General features: G+C 43.9%; 1 protein-coding gene across 2 annotated transcripts in view; it reads right to left on the bottom strand.

The window, feature by feature from the left end:
* PNPLA7 (patatin like domain 7, lysophospholipase) overlaps window positions 1-15495 on the bottom strand; it is a 400735-nt gene that overhangs the window by 117215 nt on the left and 268025 nt on the right. For both annotated transcript variants that reach the window (XM_074973884.1, XM_074973883.1), the window contains exon 23: window positions 469-532. In XM_074973884.1, the coding sequence (XP_074829985.1) occupies window positions 469-532 (64 nt within the window). The remainder of the gene's footprint in view (window positions 1-468; window positions 533-15495) is intronic.

Below are 15495 nucleotides of genomic sequence, written 5' to 3'. Positions count from 1 at the left end.
AAAGCCTAACAGATTTGTAACTGAGAAGTTCCTCATATCAGTCTATGTCTCAGCTAACATTTACAGGCTCTCTTACCAATTTATTTTCCTGCTATTTGTTCCATTAAATACACACACACTGAAGAACCAGGATATGCCTCTGCCGAACATTAATCAGACATTTCATGACATTTTTACAAATGAATACAAAACATCCACTCACTCAAGGACAGGGATAATTAACCTGACACTATTTCAAAAGCATATGCTTGACAAGTGAAAAATGAGAGTCTGTGGAAAATAAAGTTAAAAAAAAACCTTAGCTCTATTTTAAAAGGATAGTATGCCTGACTTATTTTTTGATGGGAATGTATATATTTTAGCAAATGGTACTACATTCCCCATGCTGAGTGTGTGATTTTTAGACAAGTGCATCTTGGGCCTTCCTTAGCATTGTTCGGTAAGTAATGGGTCAAGGGAAATGGTTACCTGTCCAGTGCAGCAGAACCAAGCCGCTGTTTGATATTATCACTGGTGAGCAGCAAAGCAGGACCTAAGAAAATAAAAAATTGTTATACACAAACATCTGCCGTCTGGTTGCTGACAAGTCATTCAGAGAAAAAAGAACATACAAACTACTTTATCAAGAGGCAGCACGAATCCACATTCTTTCAAGATCCTAAGGGACAACAGCACTGACACAGTGGCTCTCAACCCATGTCCGGCGGGCTGTTTGTGGCCCAATCAGTGCACAGCTGTGGCCCATGTGACATCCTCAGGGCCATACAGGTAGCATATGTATATTGTGTGGATGCAGCCCACAGAACACAGAGAGCTGTATATGCAGCCCACAATGGTAAATTGGTTGAGAACCACTGGACTAGAGTCAAGGCAGAATAGAAGGGTCGGCTCCTGAAAATAGCTCCGACAAAGCACTTCCATAAAAGTTTGTTACAAGGAGGAGGGAGAAAAACTGTTCTTCTTAACCTCTGAGGATAGGACAAGAAGGAATGGGCTTAAATTGCAGCAAGGGAGGTTTAGGTTGGACATTAGGAAAAACTTCCTGTTAGGATGGTTAAGCACTGGAATAAATTACATAGGGAGGCTGTCGGATCTCCTTCATTGGAGATTTTTAAAAGCAGGTTATACAATCTCCTGTCAGGGATGGTTTAGATAATACTTAGTCCTGCCATGAGTGCAGGGGACTGGACTAGATGACCTCTCAAAGTCCCTTCCATTCCTAAGATTCATGTTAACCTACAATGACCCCCTACCATAAACTCCCAAGTCCCAGAGCTTTGCTAATGCACATCACTCCTGACTAGAGCTGATCATGAATTCTCAACATAGCAGTTTTTCAATCTGAAAATGCAAATTTGTCAATACAGAAACTTTTTGCAGCCATATACCTGTTTATTTTATATTTTGAAATGGATGAAATTTCTGGTCAAAATGAGAAGAGAGAGAAAGAGAATTTCTCTCATTCAATCCAGGGATTTGAACCTGGACCTCCCACATCCCAGGTAAGTGCCCTGACCACCAACCAAGCCATTGACTGTTCTCCATCATCACTGGCCAGCCAGCCCATGTTGTTCTAAATCAGGCTGTTTGGCCACCTATGTCAGTCAATCCTCTCTTCTCTCAGGGGTGGAATCAATTACCCATGTTCTCCACCAGTATGTAATGGTCTCCACTCAGAGTCTGATTGGGAAACGTGGCCTAGTGGTCATGACCACAACCCCAGTCTGTCAAAGGGGTTGTGGGGAGGGGAGTCTGGGCCCTTCCACTCCACTGGGCTCCAACCCAGGGCTCTTTGGGCTACCAGTAACCTGCAACCAAGGCTACTTAAGGTGGTCCTCCCTGGGCGTCTTCCTCTCGTCTCCCCCACAGGGTCAGCTCAGTCCAAGATCTTTGCCTCGTGGGAAAATCCAAATAAAAAAGAAACAAGAGGGAGTTGCCACTGTCCAGGGCCAGAGGATACTTCCCTCTCTGCGGAGGGTCCTCTCTTCCCCCACAGAGGGCCCCTTTGGGCAGCTGCATCAGAGCCTTTAGGTTTCACTTTGCTCTGCTGGATCTGTGGGCTGCAGGTCTGCTTACCTTCAACACTGCTCTCCAACTAAGCTAATTTACTGCCTTTTCATTCCTCCAGCAGATGGAGCATTTGCTGCAGGTGTGGTGGTGAGGGCTGGCTGAGCCCAAAATGAGCCCTTAAGCCCTTGTTGCTCCGTGTGGGGTTTGTACACCCCACCACAGTCCCTAAATCCATGACCTTGCACTTCACACTATTCACTTTCATTCCATTTCTGTTACTCCAGTTTTCAAGTCCATCCAGATCATCTTACGTGATAGTCCGGTCCTCCTCCGTATTGGCAATACCTCCCAACTTTGTGTCATCCACACATTTTATAAATACACTCCCACTTTTTGTGCCGAAGTCATTACAAAAGTGTTAAATAAGACAAGTTCCAAGGCCAGTCGGTGAGGAACTCCACTCGTAACCTCCCTCCAGCCTGAGAGTTCACCTTTCAGCATGACAGTGATTTTTGTGACATGAACAAAAATGTTCACCAGGTATGTGGATTAGAAGCATCAGACACCTTTCTCGGTTGTGGAAACCCTGGTTTTTAAGAATGACAAGCTAAATCATCAACCCATTGAACCACCTAGTCCCCATAAGACGGGCACTGGGGACCCCCCTTCACAGGTATTGGGGCCTCCTTTCATCAGATGGAGTTCTAAAGATTTCCATAAGTATTTTCCCTGTTCAAATCCCCAATAAGGGTTTATTTCCAACCCACAATCTTCCAAGTACAAAAAGGTTTCAGAGTAGCAGCCGTGTTAGTCTATATTCACAGAAAGAATAGGAGTACTTGTGGCACTTTAGAGTGGTTATTCTCTAAGGTGCCACAAGTACTCCTTTTCTTTTTGCAAGTACAAAAAGACAGCAATGGGCAGTCCTTCACAGTATGTCAGTGTTGCTCCTAAATTGGATTATTGGGTCATAATTAAGGTCTCTCACAGTAGAACAGCACCATTATGCCACTGAAGCAACATTTCAATGCACACAATTAATACGATTTTTTTCTTGCTGCCATTTTATTCAATATTTTTATTAGCTGCTCTGTTTTATTAGTTGCAATAAATGTCATACGTGACAACGTTTTCCCACCAAAATAACTGCGCCTAGACACACAAGACAAGAGAAATTCAAGGAATTAATCTCATGATGAAAAGAAAGGTCCTCTCACATACTGAAAGAGACATTTGCTAAAATTTAGCAAAACATGAAATAAAAATCCCATTGCCCTAACATTTTCCCACTGGAAGAACTCATTTTATTGTTAATGCAAGAACAGAATCTATTAATCAAATAATAAGACTCTTAAAATTATATGCTATTTCTTAATGCATCAAAAACCAGTATTGTTTAGTGCACTGAGCAAGGTGCTGGAAACCAGATACTGAAGAGTTTAATTCAGGTTCTGTCATAACTTGTTATATGGCCATAGACAAGTCACACAATTTCTCTATGTAACCCACAGAAACCACATGATGCTAAGAAAATGTTACAGTTACACAGCTAGGCACTGAAAAGATGGAAAATGAGAAAAGTAAAGTGGCGTGCACTTCCTTAGACTGCCTCTTTTAGCTTTAATTACGCATGATTAGAGCCCTAATTCATGGTCCATTTTGGTCAATTTCCCCACGGTCACAGGATTTTAAAAAGAATAAATTTCATGATTTCAGCTATTTAAAGCTGAAATTTCATGGTGTTGTAATTGTAGGGGTCCTGACCCCAAAAGAAGTTGGGGGGGGGGTCAGAAGATTATTGTAGGGACAGGCTGCGGTACTGTTACCCTTAATTCTGCGCTGCTGCTTTCAGAGCTGGGCAGCTGGAGAGCGGCGGCTGCTGGCCAGGAGCCCAGCTCTGCAGGCAGAGCCGATGCCAGCAGCAGCACAGAAGTAAGGATGGCCTGGTCTGGTGTTGCCATCGCTGCCTGCAGAGCTGGGCCCTCAGTCAGCAGCTGTTACTCTCTGGCCGCCCAGCTCTGAAGGCAGCAGCGCAGAAGTAAGGGTGGCCTGGTACGGTGTTGCCACCCTTACTTCTGCGCTGCTGCTGGCGGGGCGCTGCCTTCAGAGCTGGGCGCCCGGTCAACAACCGCCGCTCTCCGGCCACCCAGCTCTGAAGGCAGCGCAGAAGTAAGGGTGGCCATACTATGACCCCCCCTAAAATAACCTTGTGACCCCCTGAAACTCCCTTTTGGGTCAGGACCCCCAATTTGAGAAACTCTAGTCTCCCCTATCAAATCTCTATAGTATAGGGTAAAAACACACAAAACACCAGATTTCACAGTGGGGGACCAGATTTCATGGTCCGTGACGCGTCTTTCATGGCCGAGAATTTGATAGGGCCCTATGCATGATGCAGTCCTATTATTATATTTACATAATTATTGTTTATATCAGCCTTTCTCAAAGCTAGTCCGCCGCTTGTTCAGGGACAGCCCCTGGCTGGCCAGGCTGGTTTGTTTGCCTGCCGTGTCCGCAGGTTTGGCCGATTGTGTCTCCCACTGGCCACGGTTCGCCGCTCCAGGCCAATGGGGGCTGCAGGAAGCGGTGCGGGCCAAGGGATGTGCTGGCCGCCCTTCCCACAGCCCCCATTGGCCTGGAGCGTGGCCAGTGGGAGACGCGATTGGCCGAACCTGCGGACGCGTCAGGTAAACAAACTGGCCCGGCCTGCCGGGGCTTTCCCTGAACAAGTGGCGGATCGGCTTTGAGAACCACTGGTTTATATTACAGCCTCACTACAGGGTTCCAATGTGCCAGAGTACTAGGGGTTAGCATTTGAATAGTCCAAAAATAAGGGGGTCAATTCTCCCGTCAAATATTGTCAAAAAAGGTCAAATATTTTAAAGCCTTAATTTATTTGAAAAAAAAGTAAGACTTTATAGTCTCCAATAGGCTTACCCTTAGACAGATACTAATTAGGGCTGTCGATTAATTGCAGTTAACTCATATAATTAACTCAAAAAAATTAATTGAGATTAAAAAGCTAATTGAAATTAATCATAGTTTTAACCACACTGTTAAACAATAGAATACCAACTGAAATATATTAATGATTTTTGGATGTTTTTCTATATTTTCAAATATATTGATTTCAATTACAACACAGAATACAAAGTGTACACTACTCACTTTATATTATTATTTTTATTACAAATATTGGCTTTGTAAAAATGATAAAAGAAACAGTATTTTTCAATTCACCTCATACAAGTACTGTAGTACAATCTCTATCGTGAAAATGCAACTTACAAATGTAGATTTTCTTTTGTTACATAACTGCACTCAAAAACAAAACAATGCAAAACTTTACAGCCTACAAGTTCACTCAGTCTACTTCTCGTTCACCCAATCACTAAGACAAACAAGTTTGTTGACATTTACGAGAGATACTGCTGCCTGCTTCTTATTTACAATGTCACCTGAAAGTGAGAATAGGCATTTGCATGGCACTTTTGTAGCTGGCGTTGCAAGGTATTTATGTGCCAGATATGCTAAACATTCGTATGCCCCTTCGTGCTTCGGCCACCATTCCAGAGGACATACCTCCATGCTGATATTGCTTGTTAAAAAAAAAAATGCATTAATTCAATTTGTGACTGAACCCCTTGAGGGAGAACTGTATGTCTCCGGCTCTGTTTTACCCACATTCTGCCATATATTTCATGTTCTAGCTGTCTCAGATGATGACTCAGCACATGCTCATTTTAAGAACACTTTCACTGCAGATTTGACAAAAATGCAGAGAAGGTACCAATGTGAGATTTCCAAAGATAGCTACAGCACTCGACCCAAGGTTTAAGAATCTGAAGTGCCTTCCAAAATCTGAGAGGGACAAGGTGTGGAGCATGCTTTCAGAAATCTTAAAAGAGCAATACTCTGATGCGGAAACTTAGAACCCAAACCACCAAAAAAGAAAAGGAGGACTTGTGGCACCTTAGAGACTAACCAATTTATTTGAGCATAAGCTTTCGTGAGCTACAGCTCACTTCATTGGATGCATACTGTGGAAAATACAGAAGATGTTTGTTTTTATACACACAAATCATGAAAATGTGTATAAAAACAAACATCTTCTGTATTTTCCACAGTATGCATCCGATGAAGTGAGCTGTAGCTCACAAAAGTTTATGCTCAAATAAATTGGTTAGTCTCTAAGGTGCCACAAGTACTCCTTTTCTTTTTGCGAATACAGACTAACACGGCTGTTACTCTGAAACCCACCAAAAAAGAAAATCAGCTAGTGGCATATGACTCAGATGATGAAAATGAACATGCGTCGGTCCACACTGCTTTGGATTGTTATCGAACAGAACCCGTCATCAGCATGGACACATCCTCTGGAATGGTGGTTGAAGCATGAAGGAACATATGAATCCTTAGCACATCTGGCAGGTAAATATCTTGCAACGCTGGCTACAACAGCGCCATGAGAATACCTTGTTCTCACTTTCAGGTGACATTGTGAACAAGAAGCGGGCAGCATTATCTCCTGCAAATGTAAACAAACTTGTTTGTCTGAATGATTGGCTGAACAAGAAATAGGACTGAGTGGACTTATAGGCTCTGAAGTTTTATTTTTGAATGCAGTCATTTTTTTTGTACACAATTCTACATTTGTAAGTTCAACTTTCATGGTAAAGAGATTGCCCTACAGTACTTGTATTAGGTGAACTGAAAAATACTATTTCTTTTTTACATTGCAAATATTTGTAATCAAAAATAAATATAAAGTGAGCACTGTACACTTCGTATTCTGTGTTATAATTGAAATTAATATATTTGAAAATGTAGAAAACATCCAAAATATTTAAATAAATGGTATTCTATTATTAACAGTGTGATTCAGCACGATACATTTTTTTAAACGCAATTACTTTTTTTAATCGCTTGACTGCCCTAACACTTATGCCTAATTATAAAACACAAGCTACTTAATTGAGTTATTTTAACTCCGAAAAATGAAAAATACAATGAAATTACTTCTAAAATTATTATCATCATTACCTTTTTAGGAGTGTTAGGTTAGCATTTAAATGTGAATGTTATTCAAGGCTGAACAATTACAAAAGAAAAGAACAATGAAATGAAACGGAAATAAAACAAACACACAGCAACTAGAAAAGCAAAGAGTCATTTAAAATGCAGGTATGCTAGGTAGGCAGCAGACCAACTCTCCAAGCAGCTTAATGGCTGAGCAATTATTCTCTTTGTGTTGGGGGAGGAGGTTTAATGACAGTGAACCCTCCTCTCCATCCCCCGCACCCTTCTGAGGTAATTTCCGTATGTTTGTCTAGTCTGTTTAGCTTGTAAACTCTTTGGGGACAGAGACTGTGTCTTTTAACTTGTTTAATGCTCTTTGTAAGCAGCCATGTACACTGATGGCCTAGGATAAAAATAAAGATGTACATGCAATGTTTATTCCAGAAGATTCCACCCAATCAAGATGCTCAACTAATTCACCTTTTTCTCAAAAGGTGATATTGGCATGTGGTAAAGTGAGCGATCAAGACTTTCATGAGGCTTGCTAATATTATTAAGTGCTTGCATACGAACACTAGAAATCTAAATACTAAGATGGGTGACTTTGAGTACCTGCTTTTAAATGAAGATATTGATGTAATTGGCATCACAGAAACTTGGTGGGATGATGACAATCAATGGGAAACAGTAATACAGGGTACAAATATACAGGAATGACAGACTAGGTTGCGCTGGTGGCGGAATGGCACTATATGTGAAAGAAAGCAGAGTCCAAAATAGTAAAAATCTTAAAAGACTCAAACTGTATCATAGGATCTCTATAGATAAAAATTCCATGCTTGAGTAACAGCATAGAACTAGGAATATACTACTTACCATGATACTAACAATGATTAATCTCCCTGAGCATGTCAGAGAGAGAGACTACAAAAACAGAAAACCTAATAACTATGTGGAATTTCAACTATCCCCATATCGACTGGGTACACGTCACCTCAGGACAAGCTGCAGAGGTAAAATTTAAAGACACCATTAATGACTGCTTCTTGGAGCAGCTAGTCCTGGAACCCACCCGGGGAGAGGCAATTCTTCATGTAGTCCTAAGTGGAGCACAGGATCTGATCCAAGAGGCAAACATGGCTGAACTCTTCAGTAATAGCGACTATACTGTAGTTATATTTAACATCTGTGGAGGGGGAAAATACCAAAGAAACCCATCACAATAGCATTTAACCTTAAAGAAGGGGAACTACACAAAAATGAGGAGACTAGTTAAATGGAATTAAAAGGAACTGTTACAAGAGTGAAATGCTTGTAAGCTGTATGGAGACTAATAAAAACATCATATTAGAGTCTCAAACTAAATTAAAATTAAAGTAAAAAAAAAAAAACAGTAAGAGGACCAAAAAAATGCCACCATTGCTAAATAACAGAGTAAAAAAGGCAATTAGAGGCAACAAGGAGTTACTTAAAAATCGGAAGTCAAACCCTAGGGAGGAAAATAGAAAGGAGCATATACTCTGGCAAATCAAGTGTAAAAGTGTAATTAAGCAGCCAAAAAAGCACTTGAAGAACAACTAGCAAAAGACAAAAACTAACAGCATTTTTTGTTAAAGTACATCAGAAGCAGGAAGCTGCCAAACAATCAGTGAAGCGACTGACAATCAAGGCGTTAAAAGAGCACTGAAGGAAGACAAGGCCATTGCAGAGAAATTAAATGAATTCTTTGCATTGGGGTCTTCACTGCAGAGCATGTGAGGGAGATTCTTTTTAGGTGACAAATCTGAGGAACTGTCCGAGATGGAGGTGTCAATAGAGAAGGTTTTGGAACAAACTGATAAAATTAAAGAGTAATAAGTCACTAGGAGCAGATGGTATTGTAGAACTACTAACTGTGGTATAAGGAAAAGGAGTATTTGTGACACCCATTGTTTCATGTTCTCTATGTATATAAAATCTCCCCACTGTATTTTCCACTACGTGCATCCGATGAAGTGAGCTGTAGCTCACGAAAGCTTATCCTCAAATAATTTGTTAGTCTCTAAGGTGCCACAAGTACTCCTTTTCTTTTTGCGGATACAGACTAACACGGCTGATACTCTGATAACTACTGTATGCAACCTATTGCTTAAATCAGCCTCTGTACCAGATGATTGGAGGATAGCTAACATGACACCAATTTTTTAAAGGCTACAGAGACTTTAATACCTGCCAAATTGGTTGAAACTATAGTAAAGAACAGAATTATCAGACACACAGATGAACACGATTCTTTGGGGAAAAGTCAACATGGTTTTTGTAAAGGGAAAAGACAGTTACCTTTTCCGTAACTGGTGTTCTTCGGGATGTGTTGCTCATATCCATTCCACAATAGGTGTGCGTGCTCACCACGTGCACCGGTACCGGAAGTTTTTCCCCAGCAGTACTCGTAGGGGAGCGCCCCTAGCGACCTCTGGAATGGCGCCACTTTGGCTGCGCGCGCTCCCCCTACCCTCAGTTCCTTCTTGCCAGACAACTCTGACAGTGGGGAAGGAGGGCGGGATGTGGAATGGACATGAGCAACACATCTCGAAGAACTAAATAGGAAATAAACTAATAAGACTAAAGAGGATCTTAGGGATAATGGTAGCATGACAAATGGGAATGAGGATATGGAGGTAGACATTACCATATTTGAGGTAGAAGCGAAACTCAAACAGCTTAATGATAATCAGATAAACCAGATAATCTTCATCCAAGAAAATTAAAGGAATTGGCACATGAAATTGCAAGCCCATTAGCAAGAATTTTTAATGAATCTGTAAACTCAGGGGTTGTACCATATGATTGGAGAATTGCTAACATACTTCCTATTTTTAAGAAAGGGAAAAAAAGTGATCCGGGTAATTATAGGCCTGTTAGTTTGACATCTGTAGTATGCAAGGTCTTGGAAAAAATTCTGAAGGAGAAGGTAGTTAAGGACATTGAAGTCAATGGTAAATGGGACAAAATACAACATGCTTTTACAAAAGGTAGATCGTGCGAAACCAACCTGATCTCCTTCTTTGAGAAAGTAACAGATTTTTTAGACAAAGGAAACGCAGTGGATCTAATTTACCTAGATTTCATGAGGAATTATTAGTTAAATTGGATAAGATGGGGATCAATAGAAAAATTGAAAGGTGGATAAGGAATTGGTTAAAGGGGAGAATACAACGGGTCCTACTGAAAGGTGAACTGTCAAGCTGGAGGGAGGTTACCAGTGGAGTTCCTCAAGGATCGGTTTTGGGACCAATCTTATTTAAATCTTTTTATTACTGACCTTGGCACAAAAAGTGGGAGTGTGCTAATAAAGTTTGCGGATGATACAAAGCTGGGAGGTATTGCCAATTTAGAGAAGGACAGGGATATCCTACAGGAGGATCTGGATGACCTTGTAAACTGGAGTAATAGTAATAGGATGAAATTTAATAGTGAGAAGTGTAAGGTCATGCATTCTGGGATTAATAACAAGAATTTCAGTTATAAGCTGGGGACGCATCACTTGGAAGTAACAGAGGAGGAGAAGGACCTCTGAGTATTGGCTGATCACAGGATGACTATGAGCCGCCAATGTGAAATGGCCATGAAAAAAGCTAATGCGGTCTTGGGATGCATTAAGCGAGATATTTCCAGTTGAGATAAGGAGGTGCTAGTACCGTTATACAAGGCACTGGTGAGTCCTCACCTGGAATACTGTGTGCAGTTCTGGTCTCCCATGTTTAAGAAGGATGAATTCAAACTGGAACAGGTACAGAGAAGGGCTACTAGGATGATCCGAGGAATGGAAAACTTGTCTTATGAAAGGAGACTCAAGGAGCTTGGCTTGTTTAGCCTAACTAAAAGAAGGTTGAGGGGAGATATGATTGCTCTCTATAAATATATCAGAGGGATAAATACCGGAGAGGGAGAGGAATTATTTAAGCTCAGTACCAATGTAGACACAAGAACAAATGGATATAAACTGGCCACTAGGAAATTTAGGCTCGAAATTAGACGAAGGTTTTTAACCATCAGAGGAGTGAAGTTTTGGAATAGCCTTCCAAGGGAAGCAGTGGGGGCAAAAGATCTATCTGGCTTTAAGATTAAACTTGATAAGTTTATGGAGGAGATGGTATGATGGGATAACATGGTTTTGGTAATTAAATATTCATGGTAAATAGGCCCAATGGCCTGTGATGGGATATTAGATGGGGTGGGATCCGAGTTACCCAGGAAAGAATTTTCTGTAGTATCTGGCTGATGAATCTTGCCCATATGCTCAGGGTTTAGCTGATCGCCATATTTGGGGTAGGGAAGGAATTTTCCTCCAGGGCAGATTGGAAGAGGCCCTGGAGGTTTTTCACCTTCCTCTGTAGCATGGGGCACGGGTTACTTGCTGGAGGATTCTCTGCTCCTTGAAGTCTTTAAACTACGATTTGAGGACTTCAATAGCACAGATATAGGTGTGAGGTTTTTTGCAGAAGTGGTGGGTGAAATTCTGTGGCCTGCATTGTGCAGGAGGTCAGACTAGATGATCATAATGGTCCCTTCTGACCTAAATATCTATGAAATTCTATGAACACCAGTTATGGAAAAGGTAACTGTCTTTTCTTCTATGAGTGATTGCTCATGTTCATTCCACAATAGATGATTCCAAGCTATATCTGTTGGAAGTGGGTAGGAGTTCACAGACACTCAGACAGAGCACTGCCCTGTAGAACCTGGCGTCCTCCCTTGTTTCGGAGATGATCGCATAATGCGAGGTGAACGTGTGGACCGATGACCATGTGGCAGCCCTACAAATGTCCTGAATAGGGACGTGAGCCAGAAAGTGGCCAACGAGGATTGTGCCCTTGTTGTGTGAGCCCTCACAATCAGCGGTGAGGGAACTCCCGCCAGGTCATAACAAGTATGGCGTGACAGGGTCAGGCCAGATGGCTACAGGAGAGTAATAGAAGGCAGATATATTAGCTCCAAGTTAAGTAGGTCCCTTTTCCCTGGGTAAGGTAACAGGGAAGGTTCCAGGACAATCAGGAACCTTCTCGAGACAATTAAGACAGACAGGCTGATTAGATCACCTGCAGCCAATCACAAAGCTGCTAGAATCAATTAAGGCAGGCTAATTAGGGCACCTGGGTTTAAAAAGGAGCGCACTTCCGTTTGTGGTGCGCGTGTAAGGAGCTGGGAGCAAGAGGCACTAGGAGCTGAGACTGAGAACGCATACTGTTGGAGGACTGAGGAGTACAAGCATTATCAGACACCAGGAGGAAGGTCCTATGATGAGGATAAAGAAGGTGTTGGGAGGAGGCCATGGGGAAGTAGCCCAGGGAGTTGTAGCTGTCGCACAGCTGTTCCAGGAGGCACTCTAGACAGCTGCATTCCACAGGGCCCTGGGCTGGAACCTGGAGCAGAGAGCGGGCCCGGGTTCCCCCCAAACCTCCCAACTCCTGTTCAGACACAGGAGGAGTTGATCTGGACTGTGGGTTCACAAAAACGGCCAAACTAAGGGCTGCCGTGAAGCTCCAAGGTGAGCAAATCCACCAATAAGTGCAAGACCCACAAGGTAGAGGAGGAACTTTGTCACAATGGATACAGGAAGTGATCCAGTTGGAGAGCTGCTGAGTGAAGACTGGCCAATCTTTCATGCCTTTGGCTGTGGCGATGAACAGCTGCGAAGACTTCCTGAATGGTTTTGTCCATTCCAGGTAAAAAGCCAGGGCCCTTCTCACATCTAGCATGTGTAGGTGGTGCTTCTCACTAGACGCCTGGGGCTTGGGACAGAGCAACGGCAGGAAAATGTCCTGGCCCATATGATAGGCGGAGACCCCCTTAGGGAGGAACGAAGGGTGTGGGCGGAGCTGGACCTTATCCTTATGGAATACCAGGTACAGCAGTCAGGGCCCGGAACTCCGAGACCTTTAAGAACATAAAAATGGCCATACTGGGTCAGACCAAAGGTTCATCCAGTCCAATATCCTGTCTACCAACGGTGGCCAATGCCAGGTGCCCCAGAGGGAGTGAACCTAACAGGTAATGATCAAGTGATCTCTCTCCTGCCATCCATCTCCACCCTCTGACAAACAGAGGCTAAGGACACCATTCCTTACCCATCCTGGCTAATAGCCATTAAAGCAGTTAAATTCATGGAGGTTATCCAGTTCTCTTTTAAACCCTGTTATAGTCCTAACCTTCACAACCTCCTCAGGCAAGGATTTCCACAGGTTGACTGTGCGCTGAGTGAAGAACTTCTTCCTTTTATTTGTTTTAAACCTGCTGCCCATTAATTTCATCTGGTGGCCCACAGTTCTTAGATTATGGAAACAAGTAAATAACTTTTCCTTATTCACTTTCTTCACACCACTCATGATTTTATAGACCTCTATCGTATCCCCCCTTAGTCTCCTCTTTTCCAAGCTGAAAAGTCCTAGCCTCTTTAATCTCTCCTCATATGGGACCCGTTCCAAACGCCTAATCCTTTTAGTTGCCCTTTTCTGAACCTTTTCTAATGCCAGTATATCTTTTTTGAGATGAGGGGACCACATCTGTATGCAGTATTCAAGATCTGGGCGTACCATGGATTTATATAAGGGCAATAAGATATTCTCCATCTTATTCTCTATCCCTTTTTTAATGATTCCTAACTCCCGTTTGCTTTTTGGACTGCCGCTGCACACTGCATGGACGTCTTTAGAGAACTATCCACGATGATTCCAAGATCTTTCCCCTGATTGGTTGTAGCTAAATTAGCCCCCATCATATTGTATGTATAGTTGGGGTTATTTTTTCCAATGTGCATTACTTTACATTTATCCACATTACATTTCATTTGCCATTTTGTTGCCCAATCACTTAGTTTTGTGAGATCTTTTTGAAGTTTTTCACAGTCTGCTTTGGTCTTAACTATCTTGAGCAGTTTAATATCATCTGCAAACTTTGCCACCTCACTGTTTACCCCTTTCTCCATATCATTTATGAATAAGTTGAATAGGATTGGTGCTAGGGCTGACCCTTGGGGAACACCACTAGTTACCCCTCTCCATTCTGAAAATTTATGATTTATTCCTACCCTTTGTTCCCTGTCTTTTAACCCTTCTAGCAGACGTGATCACCACAAGAAAGGCTACTTTCCATGAGAGGTGGGACCAGGAGCATATAGCAAGCGGCCCAAATGGAGCTCCTGTTAGCCTGGCCAGAACCAAGTTCAGGTCCCACTGAGGGACCGGGGCTCTAATATAAGGAAAGAGGTGGTGCAAGCACTTAAGGAATCAACCGGTCATGGCATGAGAGAATATTGTGTGGCCCTGTACCAGCAGGTGGAAGGCCGATATGCAGGGGTGAAAGTAAGTTGAGTGACTTTCCGGTATGCTGGGGCCAGCGTTGGCCCCTGGAAGGGGTGGGGTTGAGGGGGTCAGAGCCAGCCCGAGCCCACCATGTAAGGTAAGTGGCCCCCCTACCGGGGTAGCAGCAGCAGCCTGGGGCTCCAGGGGCTATTTAAGGGGCCTGGGGCTCCCCCCTTCTACTGCCCCAGCCCTTTAAATATCTGCCGGAGCCCCGGGGAAGCAGCGGGACTCCAGCAGCTATTTAAAGGACCGGGTGGCAGAGGCAGCCAGAGCCCCGGCCCTTTAAATAGCCCGTGGAGCCCCCCCCCCACCCTAGGGCTCTGGGAGCTGTTTAAAGGGCCTGGGGCTCCCCTGCTTCAACCACCCCGGTCCTTTAAATAGCCCCCGGAGCCCTGGGGAAGTGGCGGGGCTCCAGCGGCTATTTAAAGGGCTGGGGCGGCAGAGGCAGCTGGAGCCCTGGCCCTTTAAATAGCCCCGGAGTCCCCCACCACCACCCTAGAGCTCTGGGAGCTGTTTAAAGGGCCCGGGGCTCCCCTGCTTCTACCGCCCCAGCCCTTTAAATAGCCCCCAGAGCCCTGGAGTAGTGGCGGCGGGGCTCCGGTGGCTATTTAAAGGGCTGGGGCGGTAGAAGCAGGGGAGCCCCAGGCCCCTTAAACAGCCGCTGGAGCCCCGCAGCTGCTACCCCAGGGCTAGAGCAGTGGGGCTCTGGAGGCAATTTAAAGGGCCTGGGGCTCCAGCCACTGCTGGGAGCCCCAGGCCCTTTAAATTGCCCCCTGGGGAAGCTGGGCTGCCCCAGTACGGTGCACCGGCTCTTGCCAGTACGCCATACCAGGGCGTACCGGCTTACTTTCACCTCTGCCGATATGGCTGCCAGATGCACTTTGACGGACGAGGGTGCTAAGCCCTGGGCTCTGAGATGAAGGAGGTAATCCAGAATAAGCTGGATCGGGGCAGCCGCTGGCGAGATACCCCGATCAGCAGCCCACCAGGAAAACCAAGACCATTTTGCCAGGTAGACCTGACGCATGGAGGGCCTCCTGCTCATCAGGAGGACATGCTGGACTCCCTCAGAGCAGGTCCTCTCTTCCTGTCCTAAGCATTGAGCAACCATGCCATGAGGTGGAGG

This window comes from Natator depressus, chromosome 16 (genome assembly GCF_965152275.1).
Source record: "Natator depressus isolate rNatDep1 chromosome 16, rNatDep2.hap1, whole genome shotgun sequence".
Taxonomy (NCBI): Eukaryota; Metazoa; Chordata; order Testudines; family Cheloniidae; genus Natator; species Natator depressus.
The sequence above is the reverse complement of the archived record's forward strand: the minus strand, read 5'-3'. Positions and strand labels throughout refer to the sequence as shown.